We start from the raw sequence: 26576 nt of genomic DNA on the forward strand, positions 1-26576 counted from the left end.
GAAAGTAAAAAGGGCTGAGTCATGGACAGGCAGAATTAAGTATACAACAGGCACGTTTAAAAACCCTTCCTTATCTGAGTTATGCTGTACTTTCCTGATGCAAAATACCCAATTTACTGGACCCTCACCTCAGTGGTACTAGAATTTTTTTGTTGCCAGAGTAACAAAACTCTATATGCTGGCCTTCGTAAGCATATGATCAAAGGAACTATCCAATTTCCACCCACTGTGTGCAGGCTGCCAATTTAAATATTTACTACCCTTGAACTGGCCAGCCAGGAATGCAGCAGCAGAAAGGAGTATGAACCACGTATGTACTGCCACTGACCTGGTACATGTTCTGTTTTCTGGAAAAGATACAAGAGGAATTTGAAGTGAACATGCTGTGGCTGCATTAGTAGAAAAATTGACTATATGTGCTTTAAAAAACCAAACATACAAAAAACACCCAACCCCAAAAAACCATTTACAACTATGCTACAGTAAGAACATTGCTTGAGTAATGTCTCAGAGAATTGTCCTTGCTGTAAGCGTACCAATTGAGACATATTGTTTCATTATAGACTAGGAATTCATGGAGCCATTAAGTATTAATTTCCTTTAAAATGCTGCTGTTTTATTAAGTGCCTTCAATGGTTAGTCATTTTCTCCCCATAGCCAAAGTGTCTTTGAAATGCAGTGATAAATTGAATAAATGGGAGAGAACTGGTTTTTTTGACTTCTGTTGTCTGGTGCGCTCTGCCTTCAGGAGGTAGGAAAATTTCAGGTGTGCCCTGCTAAATGCAAACACTTTCTTTTACATATGTCATCTAGTTCAGAAGAAGGACATACCTCTTCATCACCAACAAATATTTGAGGCAAACTCTAAAGACTTTTTTTTTTTCCTTTGTATTTTGCTGACTAGTAGAATGTAATGGTCAGAAAGATGCTAGGAAAATAAATCATCTTTGTAAAGGAAGTATTTTTTTGCTTGGCAGTCATATCCAAAATAAGATGTTTCACTGTAGCCAGAACAGATTACAAAGCCCACCGTGAGTTTGATGTTTGTTTTATTCGTGCAAAACCACAATGCACTGATTGCTAGATTACCCGTGTCAGAGGTGCCCCAGAATGAAAATCTCCTTCATGTTCTACCTTAAGGTCCAACATAGCTCCTGACCATAGGAACTTGGCTGGATATTGGGCAGTTATGGAAACACTTGAGGGTCCCATCACACCTGGTGGCCTCAAGAGGCCACTCAAGGATTCAGGGGAGCCTTCTGCACCTGCACAGGAAGTCTTGGCTGCATATTGGTTCCACACTGCTTTTACTTTCTGGGGAGCAGAGACTATGTAAACTCTAGATATGGCAAATACATAAAATAAGGAGGATACTGAATATTCTCAGACAGAATATTGATGTCCCATTTATTTTCTTATCCACAAAGTATTTTGCTTTAAATAAACACTTCATTGAGTCCAATCTTAAAAGTGACAGTACTACAAACTCAATGGAATTTAGAATTTCATTTATCCCTTATTATCAGTATTATTCAGAAAAACTTTGTTGCTGTTCTGCAGGTGTTTCCTCAGGCACTCTTAATAAGATGCCCTCCTGTTTCCTAATTATCATTTACAACTAGGAAAAATATCATAAACTTAACACGTGCCACAATTTCCTCACCTAGCCTGGCTTAGTACTGAGAATAAGCTAGTCTTCCCTATGCTAGATACACAGATGTATTTAGATTTGCTCCCAGCATTCTATTCTCAGGATTCTAGGTATCCGTTTCTCTTCATCTTTCCAAGTCCATGCTGCTTTTTGCTGCCATTTTTGGTTTCTTTCCAATTTATTAATATCCTTGTCATAGCATGGTGTCCAGAACTTAACAGTAATCCAGCTGCGGCCTCATGACCGCTGAACATGTGTTGCAGCAATGTCATTTCTGTGCAGACTTTCTTCTAATGGCAGCTCTCATGGTAGGAGATTCATATTCAGTTTATAAACATCTCAAATCATGTAATGAAACTTTAAAGGAATCTTGTTACTTGGCTCTTACCTATGGCTTTGAGAGGTTCTTAGAACCACAGGAGAGAGAAGCAGAAAACTCAGTGGCAACCACTGCTCACCTCTAGTGTTCTCTTGCCGTTTTCCTTAACTTTCTCTTTTTTTTTTTTTATTGAAAGCCCATTGCATATAACATTGGCTTTCATTCTTTTGTAGAGTGCTACAAAAAGAAGTACTTCATGAGCATATGCTTGTTCAAACACGTTTTTCTTTTCACTTTATCCTTCCCCCCAAAAAAAAACTCTCCAGGTTTTAAATAAATAGCTATCTGGAAGAAGGAATAACAATGTGTTCTTCCAGCTTGTTATGGAATATACTGAGCTTAGAATTGTTCCTTACATAATTTTATTTACCCTTAATGTTTTGCTAAAAACACCATTAGCAATGACTTTCCCTTTTTGGCTGTTAAACTTATGCAGTGGTTAATTATTGTAGTGCCTGCTGCAAGGAGCTGCTCAATGCTGTGGTTAGCAGGAAAGCTTAAAAAGCTGAAGTTGTTTAGAAAGTTCACAACAGATAGTTGACATATTTTTGCTTGTTGTCAGCTAGTGCTCTCATAAGACTATAGACAGCATGAGTGAACGTAGGAGGAAACAATACATCTGCAGACACTGGCAGACAGCATTGCTTGCCAAATTTGGCCACAGTTCCTTTAGATAAATAATTTCTCAGTGACGTGCTGTGTTGAAATTATATAAACAGCAAAAATTACTAAGACCTGGGCCCCAGGGTCTTGTGGGTTTCAAGATTTTCTGCAATCAGTATTCTGACATCTGCAAATATTTTTCTCTAACAGCTGATGCCAGGAACAGAGCAACATTACCATCACTTTCTATGTATTCAAGATTTTGAATATATTGAAATAATGTCTCTTCAGCCCCAGCCCTGATGAGGATCTTTGCACTATCATAACCACCAGCTCATATGAGAAGACTTACACAAAAGTTATCACAGCAGCAATCTTTTCTCAGAATGGCTTGTAACGTCTTATAGCAACAACTCCATTAGCATTTCAAGAAATGTGCATGGAAAAACACTGTATTAAGTTTCAGTCTCCACAATTATCAAGGGTTTTAGAGTAACTTCTGCTGAACATAATGTAACTTACTTTGCACATTGAATGCACGGGGTTAGAGGTTATTAAGGTTGTTTTTCCTACTTAGGACCAGACAATAGCTAGCTTCTAACTCTGTGGTAAGACTTCCTTGATAATCAAGATACTTCCACTATGACAGTCATATACACTAGAGCTATCTGAAAAGTGTTTTCTATCACTGAGGAATTTATGCAGGAAACAACTGTGCATAATTCTTCCTGAACAGAAACATCCCACAGGAAAACCTTACCTGACTAATTTTTATCGAAGCATCTCTAGACAGTCTTCTGAAGTTATAAAAACAAATCCTTTATTTAACAGATATTCTTTAAAAAAATCAGTTTCCATAACAGAAATCAAACCTATGCATCTCACACGAGACATTCTGAATGCAGTAGTTGTTGAATATTGACAGTTACCCATGGCACTGAGGAAACGTGGGCTATGCAAAATGAGTAACTGCATTTATTACTATTGCCTAAGTAGGAAAGACCAGACAGGAACGAAAATGTACTTTTAAAACAGTTATGCTTTTCTTTTGATGATATAACCTCCAGCACCTGGCCCCTCCTCTAGCAACACTCCCAAAGTAATACTGTTCTCTGAAAATAGTCTGAACAAAATTAACACACTTTGTGCCATTTTCAGTCCCCCGTGTACTAATCAGGAACAAAGCAGAGATATGCAAGTATGGAAAAAAGTCTCTCAAGCACTTTCTGATTTCAGTCATACCTTAAGGCAAATTTGTAAATTTTAAGGGAATACCTTGAGAATTAAGCATAGAGCTTGTGAAACTCTTTTTCATTGTAGTATTTGATCGAAGTTAACTTTCTCAGAGAACAGGTATGCACAGCAATAACCCCTCAGAAGTGTCTTAGGATAAGACCATGTTAGTGATGTTTATGTAATTTTTACATCTGCAAGTATTTCTTAAACTGACATTTGCAGTCCAACTGTACAAGACAAAATTTCAGTAGTTCTGTGCACAGTGTGATGGTATTTCAATGAGTGTAAATGTTGAGGGCAACAAGGTAAAACTACCTCAGTATTTTGTTTCCACATAAAACGTATGAAAGCAATAATAGAATATGGTATCTTCTCAGAGTCTCAGGTCTTTAAAAAAAGGATGCAGCAAAGCCTCTCTTGCAGTTATTCTTGTCGCAGGGTTTAAGTCTAGTAGCTTATCAAGTAGGTCATATGCTTCATCAGGAACCCGATCCCATCCTTTCATGTCTGTTGCCTTCATTTCCAAAGCACCATCACCTTCCTGAAAGCTCTTTAAGTGTTGAATTTGTTTTCCGAGTCTCTCAGGAGCACACGGTTTGTCTACTGCAACTGGCAAAGCTGAGTCATTTACAGACTTGCTGGGCACTTCACCCTGGGATCTCTTACAGCTGCTATTTGTTCCTCTCAGCTTCTCACAGAGGGTTCTTAAGTTTTGTGCTGGGACAACTTGGGTACACAGAACTGATTTACCTAGAAAAAAAATTTTACAGTAAGTGACATTTTATTATACTTTCTACGCAACTGTAACTTCTAAGTTTGTTTCAGAGAAACTTCATGTCTTGAAGTGTAACCAGCATTAAAAAAAAAAACCTATCAAAAAACCAAATCCAACCCCCCCACTCCTCCAAACCAGCCACGTTTTACAGCAATAGCCCCAGCAAGTGAGAAGGATAATAGTCTCAGTTCTGCTCAGAACAAAGGTGTTTGTGTGTGTTTGTGAAGTTACGTAGTGACAGGTTGTCACCCACCCCACACACCATCTTTTTGCATTTCACCGTCATTTTAACAGAACTGAAGAAAATCAGATACCCTGATTTTTACACCTCTGTCTGGAGAATGAAAATCGATGCTGTCAGTTACACTTTCAGGTAGCAAGTGCTGCAGCATTTGGCCTGCAAACAATTAGGGGAATGGTTATTTTAGGGTTTTGTGTGTTTTGTTGTGGTGGTAGTTTTGGTTTTTAAACAGGCCAACTGTTGGTTTTGGTTTTGTTTTTTTTTACTAGCTCTTCTTGGTGGTGGGGGGGGAGCAAGGTTTACATCATCTAAATATTAAGTCATATTGACTTAAGCCTCCAGGGCAAATTTTGCAGGAATAGAAACACTGCCTCAAGAATTCTAACCAAATGCCAGCAGAAAACATTTAGTTGGCATATTTCACCTCAAGTGGCCCTGACTTAGTGAAAGGCAGTAGACAGGCTGGGAAACCTATGGCATGAAGTACCCCATATACAAATTATAAAAGATAGAAGAATACAAAACTTTCTTAAAACTCTGTGTATATATAGACTAGTACTTTTAGTGTTTTACATGCAAAAAGGGTGATTTACCTCCAAAATGACTCCCAAACGTAAAAATATATTGATATATTAAAAAAAAAATCATAATTGTAAGTCACTGCATTAAATAGCAGACCAAGCATACATTTTCCCCTTTTCCCCGTAATTAAGGTTTGCATACCAAAAGTTTTAGCAGCCTGAATGGTTTCTCTGGATCCACGAACTGTCATGATTTGTGCCAAAGCAGTTAAATCATCACTTGCTTTGTAAAATGGATACCGTCCACTGAGCAGAGAAAGAAATACGATTCCTGCAGACCACATGTCAATTGCTGCAATTGAAAGCAAACCTAGTAATAACTAAACTCATGATTTCATCACAAACAAAATCACAACTTTCTTTAAAAAGAAATTATGACCTGAAAAGTTTCTATCAGAAAAAGTTACATTCTGAAGTACTTACTGACTTTGGTCACACAGATAACACTTCAGCAAACAGTGGAAATTACTATAATTAGATTGAAGAATAATTTCCTGCTTTGATGCAGAGGGAGTGTTTAAGCTTTTCCATAGAATTTTTCATATGAGTAATTCCATTAACTTGCTAAACTTAAAATGTACCAAAACAATGTTCGAGGTTGTTTTACCCAGGGAGATGAGAGGGGATGAAAAACTGGCTAGTTTTGATACTTATTTAAGTTTGCTTCATATGAAGAAAACCTTATATAAGGATCATAAATAAAAAATAATTCACAAATGAATGCGAATCTGAATTTTTATGGGACTGAGGCTGCCACAGTTAGGCAGTACTAAAAAATTTATCTTACTATGAACTTTGTTCCTCTCTAATATGAAATCACTTGACAAGATAGCCAGTTTAAGAACTGTAATAGTTAGAAGTTATTCATCACTTTCATTGTGTTATGAAGAGTACAGAGAGTACTCTGGGGATAGACGCCAAAGCATGATGGAAACTTTAATACTGAAAGTTATGAGCATACCTGTCTGCCATAATTTTTTGGCTCACTAAGCTGCACATTTTGAGAGATGGCAAGGAAAGTGAAGGAGAGAGTCTGAAGGATTCTCAAACTCTAATGAGAAAAATTAACAGTTGGGAAATAAAGCCATAGTTATTCTACTTCTTTTCAAAAAAATAAGTAGTAAAATAGGCAGTAATTAATTTGGACATTTTAGTTAGAAACACTATTAGCACAGGACTTTGGAAAAAAAAAAAAGTATTACGTTGACTTCAGTTGCAAAACCAGATTTTAAGTCTTTTATTAAAAAAAATAAAAATCCAAGTTAATAATTTGGCACAATTTACAGTGGAAAAATTTTGAATCTTCTTCATAGTTCCTGTAAAAAAGTTTTAGTATTACTGTACCACTGTTGAAAAGATCATACTATGTGTTTGAGGTGTTGCGCATCACCCCGAGTATGTGGTTGGGAAAGCTGGAGTCATCAAAGTCAAGACCTTTGAAGAAGTTTAATTACTTAACTCTTGCTGAAATTAAATAGACATTATATATCTGAATGGCTAGTAAATCCTGGCCCTACAATTCCGGTAGAGCTGGGATCATCAGCAGACTGCAAGATCCTGTGCAACGACATCAAAATCATGATTCCTCTCTATGCTTTTGTCTAGCGTTATCCAAGTAGTGAGGCAGACTGAGGAAAGGGGAGCAGAGGGACAAACCACGTTAAAGTGTAACTGGACCTATGTAACGTCACCTTGGGAGTTGAGGTTGTATTCCCTGCACTGTGAACCTGGGTCAGATGCACTGAGGTAGCTCTGGATAGAGTCAGCTGGATCCAGCTGGTAACTTGGTCTCAGCACAGAGACCAGAACTAGTAGTAAGATTGGCAGGAATACAAGGAGGTGACTACAGCAGTCCCAGATGGAAGTAGACAAGGAGATTTGTTAGTTCAAATACAACATAATCTCATAAATATTAGTATTAGTCTACCCAGTTCTAATTAAGGCCTTTGTTGACATACTACAGGAGCTCGGCACCACTGACTCAGTACTTTTAGGGCTGTCTGTGCCACACCCAAGGATTTCCAGATTTACCCATATTTTCTGTAATCCTGCTCTCCATTACCCTAGAGAACAGAAAACTGTCTGAAAGCATATTTAACACCAGCATGTGTCCAAGATTTCCTAGGTATGTCTTCTTTCTGCCTAAATTCTGTCTAGACAGATTCAGAGATTGTCTCAACTTGTCCTGGATTTCTGGATGTCTTCTGGCCCGTAAAGCTGGCTGTTACAGCACAGGCACAGTAACTCCAAACAGGCTGCCATACCTCTTGCAATCCCAGTCATACCCACAGCACAGATGTTGTTTCAAATAACATTAAGCTATCTAGGGATAAGCTGATCAAATGTATTGTTAAGTCTATTCTGAGTGTGTACATGACACTTTAAGTACTGAAAATTGACAATTTTCTCAAAAGGTATTCAGCAAAAAAAGTGGCTAAAAACTGTTATTTTAAATCCAATTTTGGGACCGTTTGTATTTATCCCCCTTTTTCATAAGTCAAAACTCCTGGTCATACACCAAATGTTTAACAGGTAACTTTGCTTTTATTGGTCCTCCATTCTCCAGGTAGGCACAACCTCTCCCATCCTACTTGCATTAGCTAATGCATTAACCATCCCTCTGCTCTGCCCTGATAGTTACCCAGACTACTGAAACTTACTAACTTGATAGGTTGTAAGCCTGAGAAATTAAAAATTTAGTAAGAAAAAATTATGAAATTTACAGACTAGCTACTTAAAGCATTAGCAAAAAGGAAAAAAATCTGATAAAAAGTATTAACCAACGCTTTCTAAAACACATTTGCAATTATAGCATTAACTATGCCTGCTATGACAGCAAACTATATGTGACAATCTGTCTAGAAAAGTCTACAGTATGTCTTCTCCCCAAGATTTATTCAAGATTTTACTTAAATAAATAAGCCAATAAGCCAAGAAACTTGATAAAAATTACACTTTTGTTTTCTTTTAAAACACATTGTATTCAACTCCTGCATATGGCACTACCCTCAAATGAATAAAGACATACTCAAGTTTCAAACACAGGAAAAATATTCCTAACTTGTTCTTACTCTGAATAATAAACTTTTAATTAAAATCAGGAAATGCTTGATAAGTGTTAGAAGGGATGATAAAACGAATTTCACATGTAAGCAAAAACCCTCCCATAAAAAAGACAACATAATATGCATAAACGAGAAGGATCAAAAGGTGAAAAAAAGGCATTCGTTTCAATCTGTTGTGCAGTACCTGTGGTCTGAGTGGGGCACTTTGTTAATACTTCTGGTGCTCTGAATCCAGGTGTTCCCGCCCTGGGAGCAACTTGCTGACACCTTGTAATAAGAGACAAACATGTTTAGAATATAAAAGTTGATAAGTAAGTTCTAATTATAATAATGCTTAATATTATTTTTAGAATATACTCGTGTAAGATGTGTAAACAGCCTAACCATGCCTTATTCAAGTTTTACAGAAGTTTGAAGCATCTTACAATTATCTAGCATGAAATTATGTTGCATAATAACCTTATTACATTATCTATTATCATATTTATATCATCTAGCATAAGGTAATACCACAGAAATACTTATTGCATATTTTACTCACAATGACCTCTTTTAGTTTCATTCAACAGCAGCATCATTTTTGCTAAAGGCTTGTTTTCATAGGAAACTTTAAAGTTGAGACTAATTAACCAAAGGCAAAAAATGCACTAGATTCTTGAATGTGGGTGCTCTGGCTTTGTATTAGTCCACAGCAAACTAAGGTTCACTATTTCTGAGTGTTCACAAGAATTTACTTTTCGTTAGATTAACTAAAAGGTGTGAGATTATCATTATTTAAAAAAAAAAAAACAAAAACAAAAAACCACAACTTTCCAGAGGTTTCTTGTATGGCTAAAGTGCCTTCCTTCTATGGGCCACTTCTCTTTTGAGTCCGGCAAATTCCTCATGTTTCATACTTCTGAAATGAAGTTGATATCACCATATTTTGACAGTCTAGGAAGAGAGGGACCCCACAGTTTCATGACTATGCCTAGTAAGTAGAATTCTCTGCATTAATCTGTGCTCCTTCATGTGTGGATAAAAGGCAATAGTAGATCATACCCAAAACTGCAGAGGGATGGAGTTGAACTGAGTTAAGATTCTCTAACCTATCTATTATTAAAACTTAAACATTACTTTTTAAATGAACAAATACAAAACAGTCATGTTTCCTTTTTATTCTACATTTCATGATTTCCAGAATCCAAACCGTTGGCATGATTTAGGCCTATTAGATAACAACTAATGACAGATTGATGTATTGTCTTCTCCAAGTGTTGTAATTAACTCAAGCGAGTTTCTACAACACATGTAGGTGGATAATTAAATACAACAAAAAAATCATTAACAGTGAATCTCTCTTGAACCAATTATTCCATGAATTCCATGAACTATTCTTGTTTAAAAAGAGCATACTCCGTGTTTTAGGGGTTGCACAGATCAAATGCTATCTCTCACCTACTAAATCAGCTGTCTAGTAAATCTAAGTTTCTGACCTTGCTTGACAGCATAGCAGACAATTTTACAACATTATCAAAGCAAATTACCTTGAAAGGCAAACACTGCAAACTCTATCCGTTGCGTAACAGTCACAGGTCAGGTTTGAGGGACAACCACTGGCAGCTTTCCTGGCTGCCCCATTGCTCACTGTTTTGGTAGAAATAATCTTCTTCTTTGTTACTAACTTCCTAGATGAAACATCTATCATCTTTGATTGTTTTATGAGCTGCAATGTAGATATTTTAGAGAAGGTGACATATTTAAGAAGCTGCTCTTTACATATAGATAGGGCAGTTCCTAAAATACTAAGACTGAACCAGGTGCTCAGGAGCAAGAAGCTGCAATTTTAGAACAGAAGACAGCAAACCTTTTTAACAATACCACAACATCTATAAAACAGACATTGGAGCCTTCTAAATATCCTGACTTCCTCCCCTTCGAAAAATATTTTTCAGTCTTTACTAAAAAACAATACATTAGATAATCTGAAGCTACAAGACAAGTATTTTTCAAGTTAGTATAATGTTTCAAGAATTCTTTTGGTTCAACATGAGAATAAAAAAAAAGTATATGAAATGCCACAGCAACACACAGGCACTAATTCTAATTCTACAATAAGATGATCACTGTTGGCCAAACGCTCTAATTTAGTTGGGTTTCCCCCTTGTCATATTAAATACTAATTACAAAAAGTACAGAAAAATATTTATTACAAGTTTTCTCTCCAGCTTCAACTGCAAAATAAAAAAATGAAGTTGCACAAGCTAAGTATATCTTAGTTGCACAGATACATGTGTAGGAAAAAAGATTAATTTAGTATACAAACAAGATGAGCTAGGGAGACAGCTACATAACTAGTTCTTTAAGAGTTTCAAAAGGGACTGAAACAGAAATGAAAAATTCTTCGAGCCTTTGAGCAAAGACACACTTAATAATCTGCTCAAAAACTTTTCGTTCCGCAGCATCCTGGAGTAGTGTCCAGTCTTACAGAACAACCAGTTCTATAATTTTTCAAATATGTAACAGATTGCTCCTCCTGATGAGTCACACTTCTTACTTTTGTACTTGAGTTCTCCTGGTATGTGGAACTATAGACATTGAAATTCCTCTCTCCAAAGACAGAGCGCTGGACAGAATGGTGCACTGAATCCTCCTACAATACCAACAAAACGGACAATAAGGATCCTATCTAACACACAGTCAGCTGCATACTGACAGTTCAAAAAAAAGTGTGAAGTGACATAAAACAAGAACAGCTGCATTGTAAGTCATTTTCAGGCACCAATTTACTGTGGATGAAGAAAACATGGTCTAGACAGAACAGCAAACATGCATACAAAACGAATCACACCTCAGGAGCGCCCGAAGACAATCTGAATGTCATCTGTACTGCATTTGTTATGCAACTAAGTAACTAAACATAGATGAGTAATTATTGGCTTGGGGAGGAGTTCCACAGTACGTCACTTAAAAAAAGATTTAAGGCTGTCTAAATAGTAACCCATGCTAGGGTTTTATACAGCCTTCGGCACTGTATTGTATCTAACAGATAATGAATGATGCCAATAGGGTTACATAAAACTAGCCACTTTGATAGGAAAACTGTGATCCTGTGCATCACATTAGGACCCTGCAAGATATGCACGCACAACTTTTGTTCAAGTATTGCATCTCCCCCTGTTGGATGAAGTAATACATAAAACACACAACAATATTAATGAAAAAGACTGAGAACCTTTCCTCCTCTTCCTTGTTTAATCTGTATTTTTGAAAGTGAGCTGGACCTTTTATCAGCTGCTTTTGAGGCTGACTGTTGAGCTATCTGTTTAGGTGCTGTGACACTGACAGAAACCCCATTTCCCAAGGCTATGGTGGGATTATTTTGCGAGCAACTTCCCTGCTGGTCTTCAGAGTGGGCAGTTTTGAGAAGTTCAATTTTCGTATCAGGGGTTCCTTGTGCCAAGCCAAAATCTACCAAGGCATACCTGAAAGACACAAATTTAGAATCAGGAGTCACAAAGTATCCATCAATCAGTTCAAGTTACTATTAATTACTTGTTTACTTATCTTTCTTTCATATTTTACTCAATATGTTGCTTATCTGTACTGTTGCCAGCATCACAGTACTATTTTCCTCCTCCTCCTCTTGTCCTATCTTACCTATCCCCTCAATGTTTTTACCCTATACCCATCTTACTTCATTGTTTCTTGTCCCAAAATCTTCTCAAGTGCATACTTTCTCCAATGGTGTTAAAAAAAAGTATTCCCAGCAACTCCTTTCTGGGGTTCTTCTAATCCTACAGCTCCGAACTTTCAGCCAACAGTCAAGTACAAGTGACTTGACCCTTGCAGGATTCCCATGGGCAGAAGACGAATGTAGCAGTGAAGACAGACAAGATTAACAATGCTGAGAGTTTTGCCAGACTTCAAGCAATACTACTGGAATTTACTTCAGTCTTCAAACACGTAAGTCTACATTAGTTCACACTTCAGATCTGTCTTTAAAAGAATTATTTTTTGCTACAACCAGTACAGAGACAATCCAGCTGTCTCTGGGTCTCGGACAAACTCAACTCCATGGCCTCCACACCCAAAGTAGAGATTAAGGCTCAAACAAATGCTGGAAGAGCAAAACGACAGTACGAATTCATTTTGACAGATAAAAAAAAAGTCAGTATTTCTCAAATTTTTAAGCTTGTGGTTTGGCAAGGTATAGTCAAATCTCCCCTACAAACTTTCACTACGTAGAATCATAGAATCACTTAGGTTGGAAAAGACCTTTAAGATCATCGAGTCCAACCGTAAACCTAACACTGCCAAGTCCCACTAAACCATGTCCCTAAGTGCCACATCTACATGTCTTTTAAATACCTTCAGGGATGGTGACTCAACCACTTCCCTGGGCAGTCTGTTCCAATGCTTGATAACTCTTTCAGTGAAGACATTTTTCCTAATATCCAATCTAAACCTCCCCTGGCACAACTTGAGGCCATTTCCTGTTGTCTTGTCACTTGTTACTTGGGAAAAGAGACCGGCACCCACCTTGCTACAACCTCCTTTCAGGTAGTTGTAAAGAGCGATAAGGTCTCCCCTCAGCCTCCTTTTCTGCAGACTAAACAATCCCAGTTCCCTCAGCCGTTCCTCATAAGACTTGCTCTCTAGACCCTTCACCACCTTCGTTGCTCTTCTTTGGACACGCTCCAGCGCCTCAATGTCTCAATTGTACATAGCACAATACTCACCAATACAGCTATAGGACTGCTAGCAATGAAACAGTACCTTATTCTATCCATTTCAGCTCTTCACAAAAAAGCAATACCTCACTTTTTACAGTCTTTAAATATTGTAACTTGCAGGTAAAAACCCCAACCCTACTAGTTATAAACATAAATTCAATGTAAAGTGAAAACAGCCCAAATCCAGCTATCTTATCTGTATCAGTTTTACTCTATCCACGAGTAAAAATTTACAAGTATCAGTCTATGCACCACAAGTCACTACTAGCTTTCTTATTTAAAAAAAAACAAACTGATTTTAGTCTTCTCATTCTTATTCAAAAATGTAGTACTTTTACTCAATAGTAAAATCTTCATTTTTTCAGGTACTTGTCACTCTATGAGGCAGATATTACATCAAGTATGAAAAAAACATTCCTTCCCTCCTCAAATCCCTAAACACAGAAAGAAAAGTTTTACAAATAAAAAAATCTTTTTTAGCTTTATTACTCAAGCACATGTTATGCAGCTGGAAGGAAAAAAACCCAAAAGCCTAACTGAGTCTGTTCTGCCAAGGCACACATCCCCAAATGAGATCACAATATGGTCATCTGGACAGACTTACTCTTTTAGCTGCCTGTTGTAGAGGAAGTTACTGGGCTTGACGTCACGGTGAACAATACCGAAGTGATGAATGCGCCTCAACGCTTTAAACAGATTAAACATGTATTCCCTCACTTCTTCAAAGGAAAGAGAATTCAAAATGTCCTGAAAGATTATTTGGATACTGTAATTATGCAACTGCTTTTAATTAAAAAGTTTTACTATACATAAAAAGTCTGGGACTCACCAAGAAGGATTCGTGTTCCAGATATGGCATAACAATAACCACATGATCATTTTTCCTAAAGCAATATTTAACTCCCATAACGTTATCTTGTCCCCTAGAAGAAAAGTAATGTCACTGAATAAAGACCAGAAGATGGATGTTTATTTTCCTTTATTTCTTAAAAACTTCAGTCAGGCTTTCTTTTATAATCTAATTTATATTTTGACAACAGTCTTAGCAGCAGCCAGTAGTTATGCTGTTGCCTCTCATTGCTATGTTCCATTTGAGTTCTGCAATTTGCAATGAGGGCTCCACAGATTATTTGTGGGGCCATAGTTACCGCTGTAATTAAATGTAGGACCTAACGTTCATGATACCAACTACTTTAAGAAGGTGCTATTCAGCACACTCTGGCAACAAGTATTCATTCCTAAAACCACATTTTCTGATGAAGAGATTATTTTTTCCAAGCATTTCAGAACTGGAATTTTTGTTATCACAGAGATACATCGTAGAACTTCAGATGGAAAATACAGCATCATCCGCAAACTGAGACTAGCAGAAAAGGGCATCCATTACAGGTAAGACATTCCATTTCTTATTTGCTCTTGATAAAAAGAATATACATTTCTGCAGTTAAAAAAAAGCAAGCCAAGTGCCAAAACTTAAAATAAATACAGAACAGTGAGACAATGTTGAGCAGTTTAGTCATGACAATCATAATTTTTTTGTTTATGTACCCTGCTACTGTGAGGCACTGAAGTTCAGCAGCAATTCGCAGAGGGTGGCTGGTTGGAATCAAGTGTTTCAGAGCCATTTTTTCCTCGTATCCTGTTTGTAGTTGTGCTGTGGCCAAGTAAACAGAACTAAAAGTACCTGTAAAGAAGGGAGAAAAACACTGTCTTCAGCACTTTTAATTAGGTCAATTCAGATTTTTACAGAAGTGATCTAACTGTTCACAATCCTGCAGTATACTTGATACTACATCAAAAGCAGATTCTAGAAGAGAAAAATGCAGTTCCTTTTTTCTACTACTGAATTCAGTGATCTTGTATACAAGTTTTTTATGTCAGTAAAAATGCAAATGTAACACTGTCTAACTTGCCTGGGACACAGAGCTCTTTGAATGTAAATTTCCTATCTTTGATTTGCTTTCTTGTTTAGGTAGCTTACTTTCATCTGACATCTAACTCTTCTCTCCCTACGATGTAAGTGGGCTATATAATGCTAATCTGGAAAGCACTGCCTTTACTATTCAAAGAACTTCTGAAATTGCTACATTTTTCTTAATTCTGTTACCTTATCTATAAAGTAAGACTTCTCACATGATGTGTAACTTTTTTTTGTTTGCCCAGAGCATTACTGCATAGACAGAACGTGCTAGACTCATTTGAGAAAGGGAGTATTCAGACTGTACGATAAACTTACCCACCCATTTAATTTTAAGGATATCCTAATATACCTCTTAGGAGGTTAATTTAGCCTAATGATCTGAGATATCTGAACATACAAGTTGAAGCATTCTTCCATATGAATAAACACTACAAATTACTTTTGATTACATTTTCAGTATTGTGTTTGCATCATGCTAGTTCAACCGCCTGTAAGTGCACACATACATCAAAATGCCAGCAAAAACTCTAAATACTTCTTGCAGTCATAAAAAAAAAAAAAAATCTAGAGTCCCATACATTCAGTAGAATTGATTATAGCAACAGGGGTTACCAAGTTGACCCAAGACGTTATTTTTGGTGGTGGGAACTGCTTAAATGAAAAGTGACTCCAGAGTGGAATCCTAAATTGAAGCTTGTTTTCTCATAATGCTGCAAAACTGCAAGTGGTATTTTTTAAAAGCATTGTTTGTTCCCAAGAGCAAAATCAGAGCACTATTCATAACCAGAGATTTTGTTTAATTATACTATCTCTTTTATGATAGGCAGAACTCCTTTTTTTGTTTTGTTTTGTTTTTGAAATTTTGTATTGCTGTGGTGAATGGAGCTGTGTTTTTGGTTTTGGTTTTTTTTTTTGAGACAAAAACTTTTAGCCATCTAGCCTGCCATCACAGGTACTCCATCACAAAAAAGCCGTAAAACAATCCAGCTTCTCATCAACGTCATTGTTTAAAAGTGTGGAGTGTTACAAAGCATTTCAGAGATCAAATGGGTAAAGTTCCAAAAAGTGCTGAAATCCCACACTCAGAAGTACCTAAGAATCTATTTATAGTCATGCCTAACGTTTATTGAAGGCACTCAGGTACTTCTGAGTGTGGGATTTGTTTATCTGCAATAGTATCTGTTGAAGGCAAGGTGTACACAAGTGTTCTAAAATTTGATACTGTATGTCTTAAAAAAAAAAGTTGTGTTTTTTTTTTTTTTAAATAAAGCAGCTATAATCTTTCAGTCTCCTCCTCCAGTTCTGCCCACAAGGTTTAGTGGAAACAAAGCCAACTTACGGAACAGCAGTTAAATATGTCAAAATATAGCTTCATACAAATAGATTTCTCGTGTAAAAGAGAAAAAGAATGGAGTGTTAAGACTTGTTTACTTGAATTTACCTCAAAAATTTTTAGTTGTCAAAACTGGAATGCTGTTTTTTTTGAAAGGCTTTAATATACCGGATTTTCAAGAAAATATCTTGAAAATGTCTCTAATTAACACACCTACATGCTCAGCAACATATTAGAATTCCTACAGAGACCAAGTAGTAAATCAAAAAGGCATTTGGCTTAAATTGCATATATTGGGATCTTAGGTTTATACCTTTTAAGTTAGAAATACCAAAAGAAATCTAAGTCTAAGCAAGCTAAAATAAAACATTTACCTTCTCCAATTTTTTCCTTAATTTTGAACACATTTACAAGCTGTGGCACTGCTTCATAAAGTTTTTCAATATCTTTTTTTATTCCTGCTGTGGAAAGAATGGGGAAAATAAGTTAGGAATTTTATTGCTTGATTCAATATCTGATCTATATTTGAGATCACAAATCACACTTCAGTTCATAGGACTGTGAATTCACATAAACAGAGGAAAAAACAGCAGACAGGTGTTTTTGTCAGCATTACCATCTGCACACTTGATATTGTTCTTCATCACACTCCCTTATAAGCTGCAGCATTTAAAAAATAATTTTTTTTTTTTTGTATTACTTATCTGCCACCTAGCAGCTCCTGAGACGGCAAAAGCCTTCTGGTTAGTAAGACATCAGATTACAGCTCATTGAAATGTTTTCATGAGATTTGCAACATCAATTTCATAAAAGACAAAACTATAATAGTTGTTTCTGCAAGCACAGGAGCACATCCACTGGATGCAAATCAAAAGTGTAGCAAAATACTTTTTTCTTTTTTTTTTTTAAGATCAATAATGCAATCTTTCACACTGTTACTTAAAATAGTAAACACCAAAACTCATGTTTGCTCTGCATTTAAGTTGCTGCACTTCGTGCTGCGATCACTAGATGGCATGACAAGGACGTTGTACTGTATTATTTAAAAAAATTATGTAGTTTTCCATTCAGTTTACGAATCCTTGTAGTTTAAGTGTTCTCTATACCTGCATAAGAATTCACTTCTTTTGAAGCTATGAAGTATGTAGAGGCTGTGACTAATTTCTGTAAGGCAGGGGTGAAGAATATTTTATTGTACAGAACTAAGCACAAACTGGTATTTAGAAAGTCAATCAAATGGAAGAAAAAAATGTGTATACATTTTTCATCCTAAAAATAAATAATAAATTAAATTTAACATAAATATATAAATTGTATTGTATACATAAAAATGTACTATGTTTTGCCAGGACAGTAAGTCATAAGCAATGAGAATTATTTTCAAAATATCACTGATATGCTAGAAACAAAGTATGGATTAGCATGCATCCCCAACCTTCTACGTTAGCTCACTTTATACAGAAACAAAATCTGCAGTCTGCCTAAAGCACCCCTTCTCCCTGGTAAAAGCCCAATAAATTAGTTGGTAATTCAAGTTATAGTTAACTTTCAATTGTAATTTTTTTTTATTTCTAAAATTCATAAAAACCAACATACTAAAAATACTTCTGAGAACTGAAGCCTGCTGCCTCTCTTACTATCCATTTACTTTTTTTTTTTTCCCCTCTAAGTTGTTCCCTCTGCTTCTCCAAGTTGTTTTAAGTCATTTGGGGGGGATATTTCAGGAATGAAAAAAAACACTCTACACACCAAAACCACTAACATTCATTTAAGATACATTTGATCAACAAATACAAGTAAAAGGTTAATCAGTTCTGCTAGGAATCATATTTAAAAACTTCAAAAATATCCTAGGATAAAAATGATCAGACTTGTACTAACGGTCAAGATGTACAGGACCCTGTGTCTAATAATCCCCAAAAGAAAAGGCTAAGGAAAACTGGTCAACTGTACAGTTATTCTGGTTATTCCCCAATTTTACAGAGCGAGATTAAGTTAAACACCTTGAAAAGCAGGAAATTGAAAGTTTGAGGAATTGCTTCATTTTCCTGTCAATACAGTAAAAATTTCTGTTGAAAATAACACTAAAAATTCAAGAAGTTACTATGTAACATTTTTTTAATTGATAGCATTCATATTGCACATGTGCTCAGAACTTTATTAAGAATTTAGCTATTATTGCTGTAATTATTTTTTTCACTAAAAAAGAATTGTTGATAAAAAGCTTTATCATTTAAAAAGTGGTATTTCCAGTTAGTTTGCACAGTAATTTCAACTTTTTAGACAAATGCTCGTGTATTACATAACAAATGTAAGCCATTCAAGAAAGCTTTCTGAAATCTTCAGAAAATACAGGAAAGGGAAAGGCCGATATTTGTACCGTGTTCCATTTTCCCCAGGAATACTCAAAGACGTTAAGAGATGAAACCACCTAACAGAACTATAAAGAACTTAACATCGAAATGTTATTGCATCACTCAAAGACATAGGCCTTTCCCCTCAGGAAGATAATGCTGTTATTGGGTTCTGAAACATCCTACACAAACTTCATTCCAGGAGGTCAGTAGCCACAGGACAGAGCTACAAAATTGTTTTCAACAGTGATACAGCTCTAACAGGCTCTGTTAGAACAACATTGTTTAGAACTAGTTTGCTATCTAACCTGCTCCAAATAAAGCAACTTACAGTTTTTTTCCAATACTTTCATTTTAGTCTGACTTCTGATGAGAGTTGCTTAAGCTTCAGTTTTTACTAAAAACAAAAATATACACTGACAGTAACTTACAACATAAAGTTTGCACTGGAATTTCTCCAGTAAAGTTGCTTGGTTAGGAAAAAAGGACTTAACTCTGGCAAAAAGCAAAACTCCTAACAAGGACTCAAAAGGCACATCTTTTAAGTCTTTAGAAACCAGCAGATTTCTACTTTCCTTACCATATCAGGTTTTGGGCTGTTTTGTGCCACCAGTCTAACGGTCCTAAGGTAGATACTAACAATCATGAAAAGCTCTCTCAATAACTGCTACAGAATCTGCCAAATACTCTGTTTTGTCTGACACTGAATTCAGGTTCCTGCCTGGACAAAGTTCAATGCTGTTGGAGCACGAACAGCTGGGTGACACAGGCTGCAGATCCTAGGCCAGAGCAGTGCCTACCCAAGGCACTGAGAGCATTTAGTAACTCAACACAGTTTTTCACGTGAAAGATCCCGAAAAGTGTTACAAACAGTCAGTGACTGTCCTTGTTGATAGACAGCAGTAAAAACGTCATCTGTTCTCTTCTGGGGGCCTGAATCCCCAGTCAGGTATAGAGAACATGCAGTCATTGTACCATCAGTGTATAATAATAATGATATCTAACATTTTCTGTGAGCAGATTTAAAAGTAATTTCTTTACTTCCTAGAATGAAAAGCATTTGCAAAGCGAGACAATTAAACATTATTCAGCATCACTCTATGTAATTCTGGACGTGGATGCGCAGGGGACTGACAGAGGACTATATTTCTAGGAAAATCAGTAGCCATTATATATATAAGCTGGCTGACCATCCACAATTACTGAGCAAGCATTGTACAGAAAGTCCAGATTGAAGCACATTCACAAAGGAACCCAAAAACGAGCAACAAAAACACTATCAGAACACATGTTCATAGTTCAGCTTCTCTGGTAAGAGCAAGAACAGTGTTTTTATGCACATAGACACATCTAAAGATATTTAAGGATAAGGCTGGCGATTATAGGTTAAAAGGCAAAACATTATTTTTGTGTACTTGTCTGGTCAGAGAATTTTATTCTCAAGGACTGCCTTTTTTGAATTCTGGTATCCTCTTATAATAACATATCCTGTAATAAATAAATAGTGGAGTTAGCGAATTGTGACAAACTACTGTTCCTGAAGCTTTATAACACATGAAAAGCAGGAATAAACTTAAAAATCAAAAGCCACCTCAAATGTTTTCATTTCATTAATTCTTTAGACAATAGGATCATATACAGACAGCCTTATAATTGATGCTGAAACTTCCTGAAGCGATGAAGAAGCATGTCAGCAACAAAATGTAGTTAGCAATCTCTATTTTAGCACACACCTGAAAGCTTGCTGTTCTGCTCCTGCTTCCCATGGAAGTCTTCAGCCTGATGAGGGTGCTGTTCATCACAGTGAGACTTCAACACTGTCTCCATCACAAAACAAACCTGAAGTAAAAAATCCAAGACTTCGAGGACCACTTCTGGACGCCTGGGGGAGCAAGCATATCTGGTAAGACACTTCCTGGCCCTGCACTCAGTTCCTGAGATGAGATTTAGGGAGTCTGAGGAGTTCCTCTGTGCCACCTAAAACAACAAAGTGTCACCCATCACCCCAGAGAAAAACTAAACCAGTAAACCCACTCTATCTCTAGTAAGAGGAAAAAAGGGGAAAGGGAAGGAAGACTGCAGAATAAGCTTAGACACAAGTGATTTTCGTTCATCCCTTGTGTGTTTCCTCATTCACATTAAAGCATTATCTTTTCCCTGAAGTTTGCTTTGAAAGGCAAGGAACTGATGCACGCAGAAATAGCTGCATTGCACACTGCAACACCCGTACAAAGACACAAAACCTGAAAGAAATTATAAGAGAAAAAAACATCTTCTCACTATGAGATATTTCTCTCTCTTCTAGATAAGATCAACAGAAGGCATAATTGTTTGTTGCCTTCCCCCCAACAAGAAATAATAGCACATGCTTATTTGGAAATACTTCTTCCCAAATCTTGGAAACACTGTAAATAAAACTGTAAATTAGTAAAGTGTACCAATATTGTACAATCAAAAAACCCTGATAATCCTGTTTCGTGAGGAAAAGAAAGGCAGAGAGCCCCAGGGCAGGATAACCAGTGATAAGTGAGCCTGGAAGCACCACCTCTCACAGTTGCCCAACCCTGGTTTCATTCAAAGATCTGCCTTGCCTGTAACTTTGCCAAACCTTCAAAGTTCTGGCTGAACTTTTCCACACTGGGGAAACATATTCTGAAAAACTTCAAATGAAAGGATTCATCTGTTTCAGCTATGGAGCTAGACATATATTTTGTCCCCAAAGAATTCGAGCTACCTTTAGTCTGTCATCCTCGTGCAACAGAACAGGGATAGGCAACAGCCTCTTTTTTTGAAGGAGCTTTGCTGGAGAGTGGGACTTGAAAACTAATGGAATGAGATTAGAGATATTTCTAGTCTCTCACAGGTAGACACTCCCTCCGCTAGTGCTGAGTAGGCAGATAAGCCTGTTCCAAACCTGAAATAGCATGGCCTCATTAGCAGAATAAGGAGCGCAAATTAATACAGACACTCCCTGCCGCTCACCACGACCTACTTGCTCCGATTCAGTCCCATGCCAGCCTCAGCTCTAGGCTCTTCCAGTTCAAGGCTGGCCACAAACACTTTGTTTGGAAAAAGAAAATGAACGCTTCTGTCTGCCTGCAAACCACCACGGGAACATGTTCATGGCTTGCTGGCCATGAGGAGGGTGAAAGGGGCTTGATAACTCAAGGTGTCATTTCCATTCATTTATGTTAAACACACAAGCTACTCATCTGCAGAACTGAATACCCCGAATATTTGAGTATATTAAAAAATGGTTTACTAATTTGGAAGTGGGCTTAACAGTTATAAAATGGAATGGAACATCAAACAAAGTTTGATTCAGTCAGATATTTAGTTTTTACATTAAAAAACACTCAAAAGACACCATTAGAGATAAAAAATTAAGAGGAAGACGAAAACGATCCAAAGTTTCAGCTCAGAGAACTTTCTTGCAGTTAAATCACTTCTCCAATTTAAAAAAAAAAAATCTCCATAATATGAAAATAAGAAAAAAACCAAAACAGATAGTGACAGGTTCAAACAGTCCACATAGCTTCAGGGTCTTCTGAGTAAGGTATTTGAACCTTGCACACAGAAATTAGTGATACTGCTGCTAAATCCTCGGCTAAAACAACGCTGCTAACAGGAACACAGTCTGCTGCCACTACAACGCAAAGCTCCTTTAAGTGGGAACTTACACATAGAAACCCCTGGAAAAAGCTCAGCATGCCAAAAATAAAAGTCGATATTAATATCTCTACTTTGCCATTTAAGAAAAGCAAACGTTGTGGCTGGATTAAGTCTTGCAATAAGTTGGTATTTTCTACAGATACACAATAAATCCGTCTATTACAAGACAAGCAACAGAAGTCACGCATCCAGAACTTCACTTTGTGCTGGTAATGCCAGACAAAAGGAAAACATCTGGAGCTTGTCACAGCAGGTTGGCTTTACAGGACAGCCCCTGGGAGCAAGGCTCTTGGTCAAGCGCACGTCCCCAGCTGCATTCGAACTGCAGTCTGAGAGCGCGCATGCTGCAAACCAGCGGGAGTCACACCCGAAACGGCAGAGCTGCAGGCATGCAAGCGGTTATAACGAGGGCGGTGGGGGATCCGCGCGGGTTTGCCAGCGGGCGTGGGGCTTCCCGGGTGGCCACAGACGCCAGGAGCAGGGTGAAGAAGGGCACTTCAGCTCCCCCCCCTCGGAGCCGCCCCTCGGCACCCCTCCGCCGGGCCAGGCGCCCGTTCCGACCGGCCCCACGGGAACCGCCCCCCGCGGGGATCAGCCGGGACTGAGGCGGGGGGGGGGGGGGGGGGGCAGAGCGGGGCCTCCCCACAGACGAGCAGGCCGCGCCGCGCGGGGTCGGGTCGGGTCGGGTCCCCCCGTCCCCGCGGAGGGGCCGCGGGAGACCGGCGCCCCCGGGCCGCCACGGCCGCAGCCCGCCGGGCGGGGGGTGGGGGTTGGCCGCGGTGCGGGCAGCGCCGGGGGGCTCGCGCGAGGACTCACGCGGGGCGCGGGCTGCCGCGACGCGCCGGGGTTTTGCCTGCTGCCGCCTTTCGCCGACCGCCCCGCCGCCACCAATCCCGGCCCTCGGCGGAAGCCGCGGCTCCGGCCAATGGGACCGCCGGTCGGAGGAAGGCGCGCTGCTATTGGCCGGCCGGCGGGGAGAGGCCCGCCCCGAGCGGCGACCAGCGGCGCGCGCGGGGCGTTAGGCGGCGCGGCGGGTTCGGGCCTGGGCCTGTGCGGGGCGCGGGGCCGGGGCGCGGGCGCGGGAGCGCAGCCCCTCCGCTGGTGGGGCGGCGGGTGAGGGCCGGGCTGGGCCACGGCTACAGCTACAGCTACAGCCACAGCCCCGCCGCCCCGCGCAGCCGTGCTGCGGCCAAGGGGCGGGCAGCGCGGCCCGGCTCGCCCCCGGTCGCCGCCACCGGCTGCCTGGACATCGTGCGGTGGGGGCTGAGCGATCGTCGTTCAGCCAGCGTTGTGCAGGCGTTGAGCGAATTGCTCGTGTCCGGCTGAGGGACCGCGGTGCCTCTGCCTGAGGAGGGCTCCTCTGCTTCCCCCAGAGGCGGGTGGCGCTCCGCCGTAAGCGCCCTGGCAGGAGAACGCGCGGAGGCGGTCGGGACGCGTCTTGGAACTGGGAATTGTGCGGGTCTGCTGCTCCACGGGTCTGGAACCGCTTAAGATATCCGTGCTCTGTACAACAATATTCAGCCCTTATAAATTTTCTTTTCTACATGTGATTATTGCGAAATAATTACAATGCCTGCGTAAGGTCTTGTTCTCATTAGCTCTGCTCTAAGTCTAGTTAAATAGTCGAGAGTCCATGAAACGACTCTCCATTTACACCAGTAATAACGGAGAACATAACTTGGCTTGCAGCTTTGTCTTATTAGCTGATTACATAACAAAAGGGATTGCACAGAATACAAAATTAAAAATAAATACGCATCTTGATTCTGGTCTGCGCTGTAGCCGCTGACCGACAATGAGCAGGACTAGGAAAAGAGACTGTGTATTGGAATTATGTTTTGCTGATGTTTAAAATGGTTGGACATTATCATTATCCATTTTGGTCATTATTTCTTTTTATTTTAAGATAAAATAACATTGCTCTTGTTAAAGACTAGCTTTCCTGCATTTGATAATGCATAGGTCTCTTGTTCACTGGAATATGAACTATAATACTCATTTATTGCATACTTCATGTAGAGATATCTAACTGCACCCCTTGGTAAATAACAACCAAGCCTGGGGTTGCCAGGTTCCCAAGGCAGCATTGTAACTTGGCTATTACCTTATAATAAGCTGCGCTTAGATTAACAAAAATGTTCAAAGCAGAAACAGGTTCCATCACTTTTGCTAACTTGTGTCGTTTCCTGTTACACAGTTTAGAAGGAGGGTGCAGAAACGAGTTGCTGAGCTGCTTTGGTGGTTTTGGTGGGGTTGTTTTGATGTGTGTGACGTTTTTTCCAACAGTTGTTCTAATCTGCACTTTCTATTTAGAGCTCTAATGAGCCAGTGCAGCAGCTTGAGATGTAGCAAAGTTAACAACGCTAACTCTCAATAATTTCAGTTAAGGGTAACGGTATTTAAAAGCAGATTGTAGCAAACATGAATTAAATGAGGGATAATGACAAAATAATGTAGGCCAAATTCTGTTCTTTCATTTATCCATGTAATTTTACAGAAGTTAGAAGGGCAGCATAAACATTCATGAGCGCAGGCTTGTCCTAGTGCTAATGACAGGCACCGTCATTCTAAATTAACCTCGTGGGACAATCTTACCTGCAGTCATTTCTGAATACTGTACTGAACCATGGATTACTTTTTCAAATTAATACTTGCAAAATAGCTGGTGATTATTTATGGTTTGCATATTTAGCTCTGCTGCCTCCTGGCCAGGTCAAGATTTCAGCCAGCCTCCTTGGCCTCCCTACCCTGGAGCTGTCATCATGTGGAATACCGAATCATCACCTTTTCTATACGGCTCCCATTATTGGCTTTTCTCTGTCAGTCATATCCATACTACCTTTCTCCCCATCACTTAGGTTGCATTCATGTGCAGTGAGAAATCTGTTTCATTATATCTTCTGATCTAGACCCTGTCTAGCTGTGGTTTCTTTCCCTGCAATATCTCAATTTATCTTGGTTCCAACACCTAAAATCATTTTCATTTAGACCCAGGTCATTTATCTACCTTGATCACTTGTTCCTCTCTATTTTCTCCTTTCCTATCGATCCAAACGTGTTGTGCTCTCTTGTGCTGTCTTTCCAGTGATTGTGGTTCTCCATCATGTCAAATTTACATTTATTCATTTTCACAAGCATAGCTGGCCTTGTAATATAATCTAATATTGTCTCTTATTTTATTGTCCTACTCTTTTTAGTCTGCCAGAAATGCCAGCCTTGATGCTCACCTTCATTTATCTCTCTAAAAAAGGCTTTTTACCTTCTTGCTTCTCCTCTGTTTAAGGAGGAAGTTCAGTCAAATTGGCTATGACTCTCCTCATATGAATATCTTCTCAAAAGTCACCTCTTTATCAATGTCTTTCTTCATGTACATGTTCACAGGAGAGTGACAGATTATGTGTACCGTTTCCACTATATCTCCTCAGTACTTGCTTAAGTATCTCTAGCTTATTTTTGCTTTATTCAGAATGAATGTAGAATAGGTAAAGGCACGGCTTCTGCTTTGCTTCTGCACAGCTTCTGTGCCTTTGCTACAGCATGAGACACTCCTCCTTTTCTGTTGGCTTGGGTAAGCAGAAACCCCTTCTTCGCTGTTGGGGCAGAGAAGGCTCCGTCTTCTCATTCAACACTGAGCTTCCAGGTCTAATGATGCACCAAGGTAGGAACTTCTCAGAAGGAAAGAAAAGAAATTACATCAACTGAATACGACAAACAAAGCAGCACGTCTCATGCTCTGCAAGCCAAACTGCTGCACTGTCTTCTCCTGTGGCTTTACCTCCAGGTTGGATCTGAAGGATGAGAAGCCAAATGACAAGCCAGGCCCATGCAGAACGTTCCTTACGGCTGACAAGCAATTGCCAAAGCCCACCTCTGGGGGCTTGCCAAGAAAGGATCCAAACATTGCTGTGCGATTGCATCCACTGCTGCCAGAATCTGCAGCTGAATCAAACTTTTTGTATCATCTGCTGACAGATCTAAAAGAATCAGTGCTGACACTAGAGCGCATCTATTAACCTCTTCCTAGGTGAATTAAACTAGTAGAAGTCTCCC

At 38.9% G+C, this 26576-nt stretch overlaps 1 protein-coding gene across 2 annotated transcripts; it reads right to left on the bottom strand.

Moving 5' to 3' along the window:
- Positions 1-3434: 3434 nt before the first annotated feature.
- Positions 3435-23369, bottom strand: CDC7 (cell division cycle 7). 2 transcript variants are annotated; one of them, XM_050901002.1, is made up of 12 exons: positions 23343-23369; positions 20588-20736; positions 16875-16958; positions 14795-14930; positions 14076-14169; positions 13851-13993; positions 11746-11995; positions 11068-11163; positions 10058-10236; positions 8716-8798; positions 5609-5758; positions 3435-4619 (listed from the first exon to the last, which is right to left on the bottom strand). In XM_050901002.1, exons 2-12 carry the CDS (start codon positions 20679-20681, stop codon positions 4243-4245), a joined length of 1686 nt encoding a protein of 561 aa, XP_050756959.1. In that variant the 5' UTR covers positions 20682-20736; positions 23343-23369; the 3' UTR covers positions 3435-4242. The 2 variants fall into 2 exon arrangements, with proteins under 2 accessions (XP_050756959.1, XP_050756958.1); XM_050901001.1 differs by having other exon boundaries at positions 16875-16961.
- Positions 23370-26576: the final 3207 nt, after the last annotated feature.

Source organism: Gymnogyps californianus, chromosome 8 (assembly GCF_018139145.2).
Source record: "Gymnogyps californianus isolate 813 chromosome 8, ASM1813914v2, whole genome shotgun sequence".
NCBI classification, from domain to species: Eukaryota; Metazoa; Chordata; class Aves; order Accipitriformes; family Cathartidae; genus Gymnogyps; species Gymnogyps californianus.

Coding starts and splice junctions, on each gene's coding strand:
- CDC7 (XM_050901001.1), bottom strand. CDS start 20,681: ATGGAGACAGTGTTGAAGTCTCACTGTGATGAACAGCACCCTCATCAG. Junction 14,931..16,874: donor TAAGGAAAAAATTGGAGAAG/GTAAATGTTTTA, acceptor CCTTCTTTACAG/GTACTTTTAGTTCTGTTTAC. Junction 4,620..5,608: donor TCAGGCTGCTAAAACTTTTG/GTATGCAAACCT, acceptor TTTTTTTTCTAG/GTAAATCAGTTCTGTGTACC.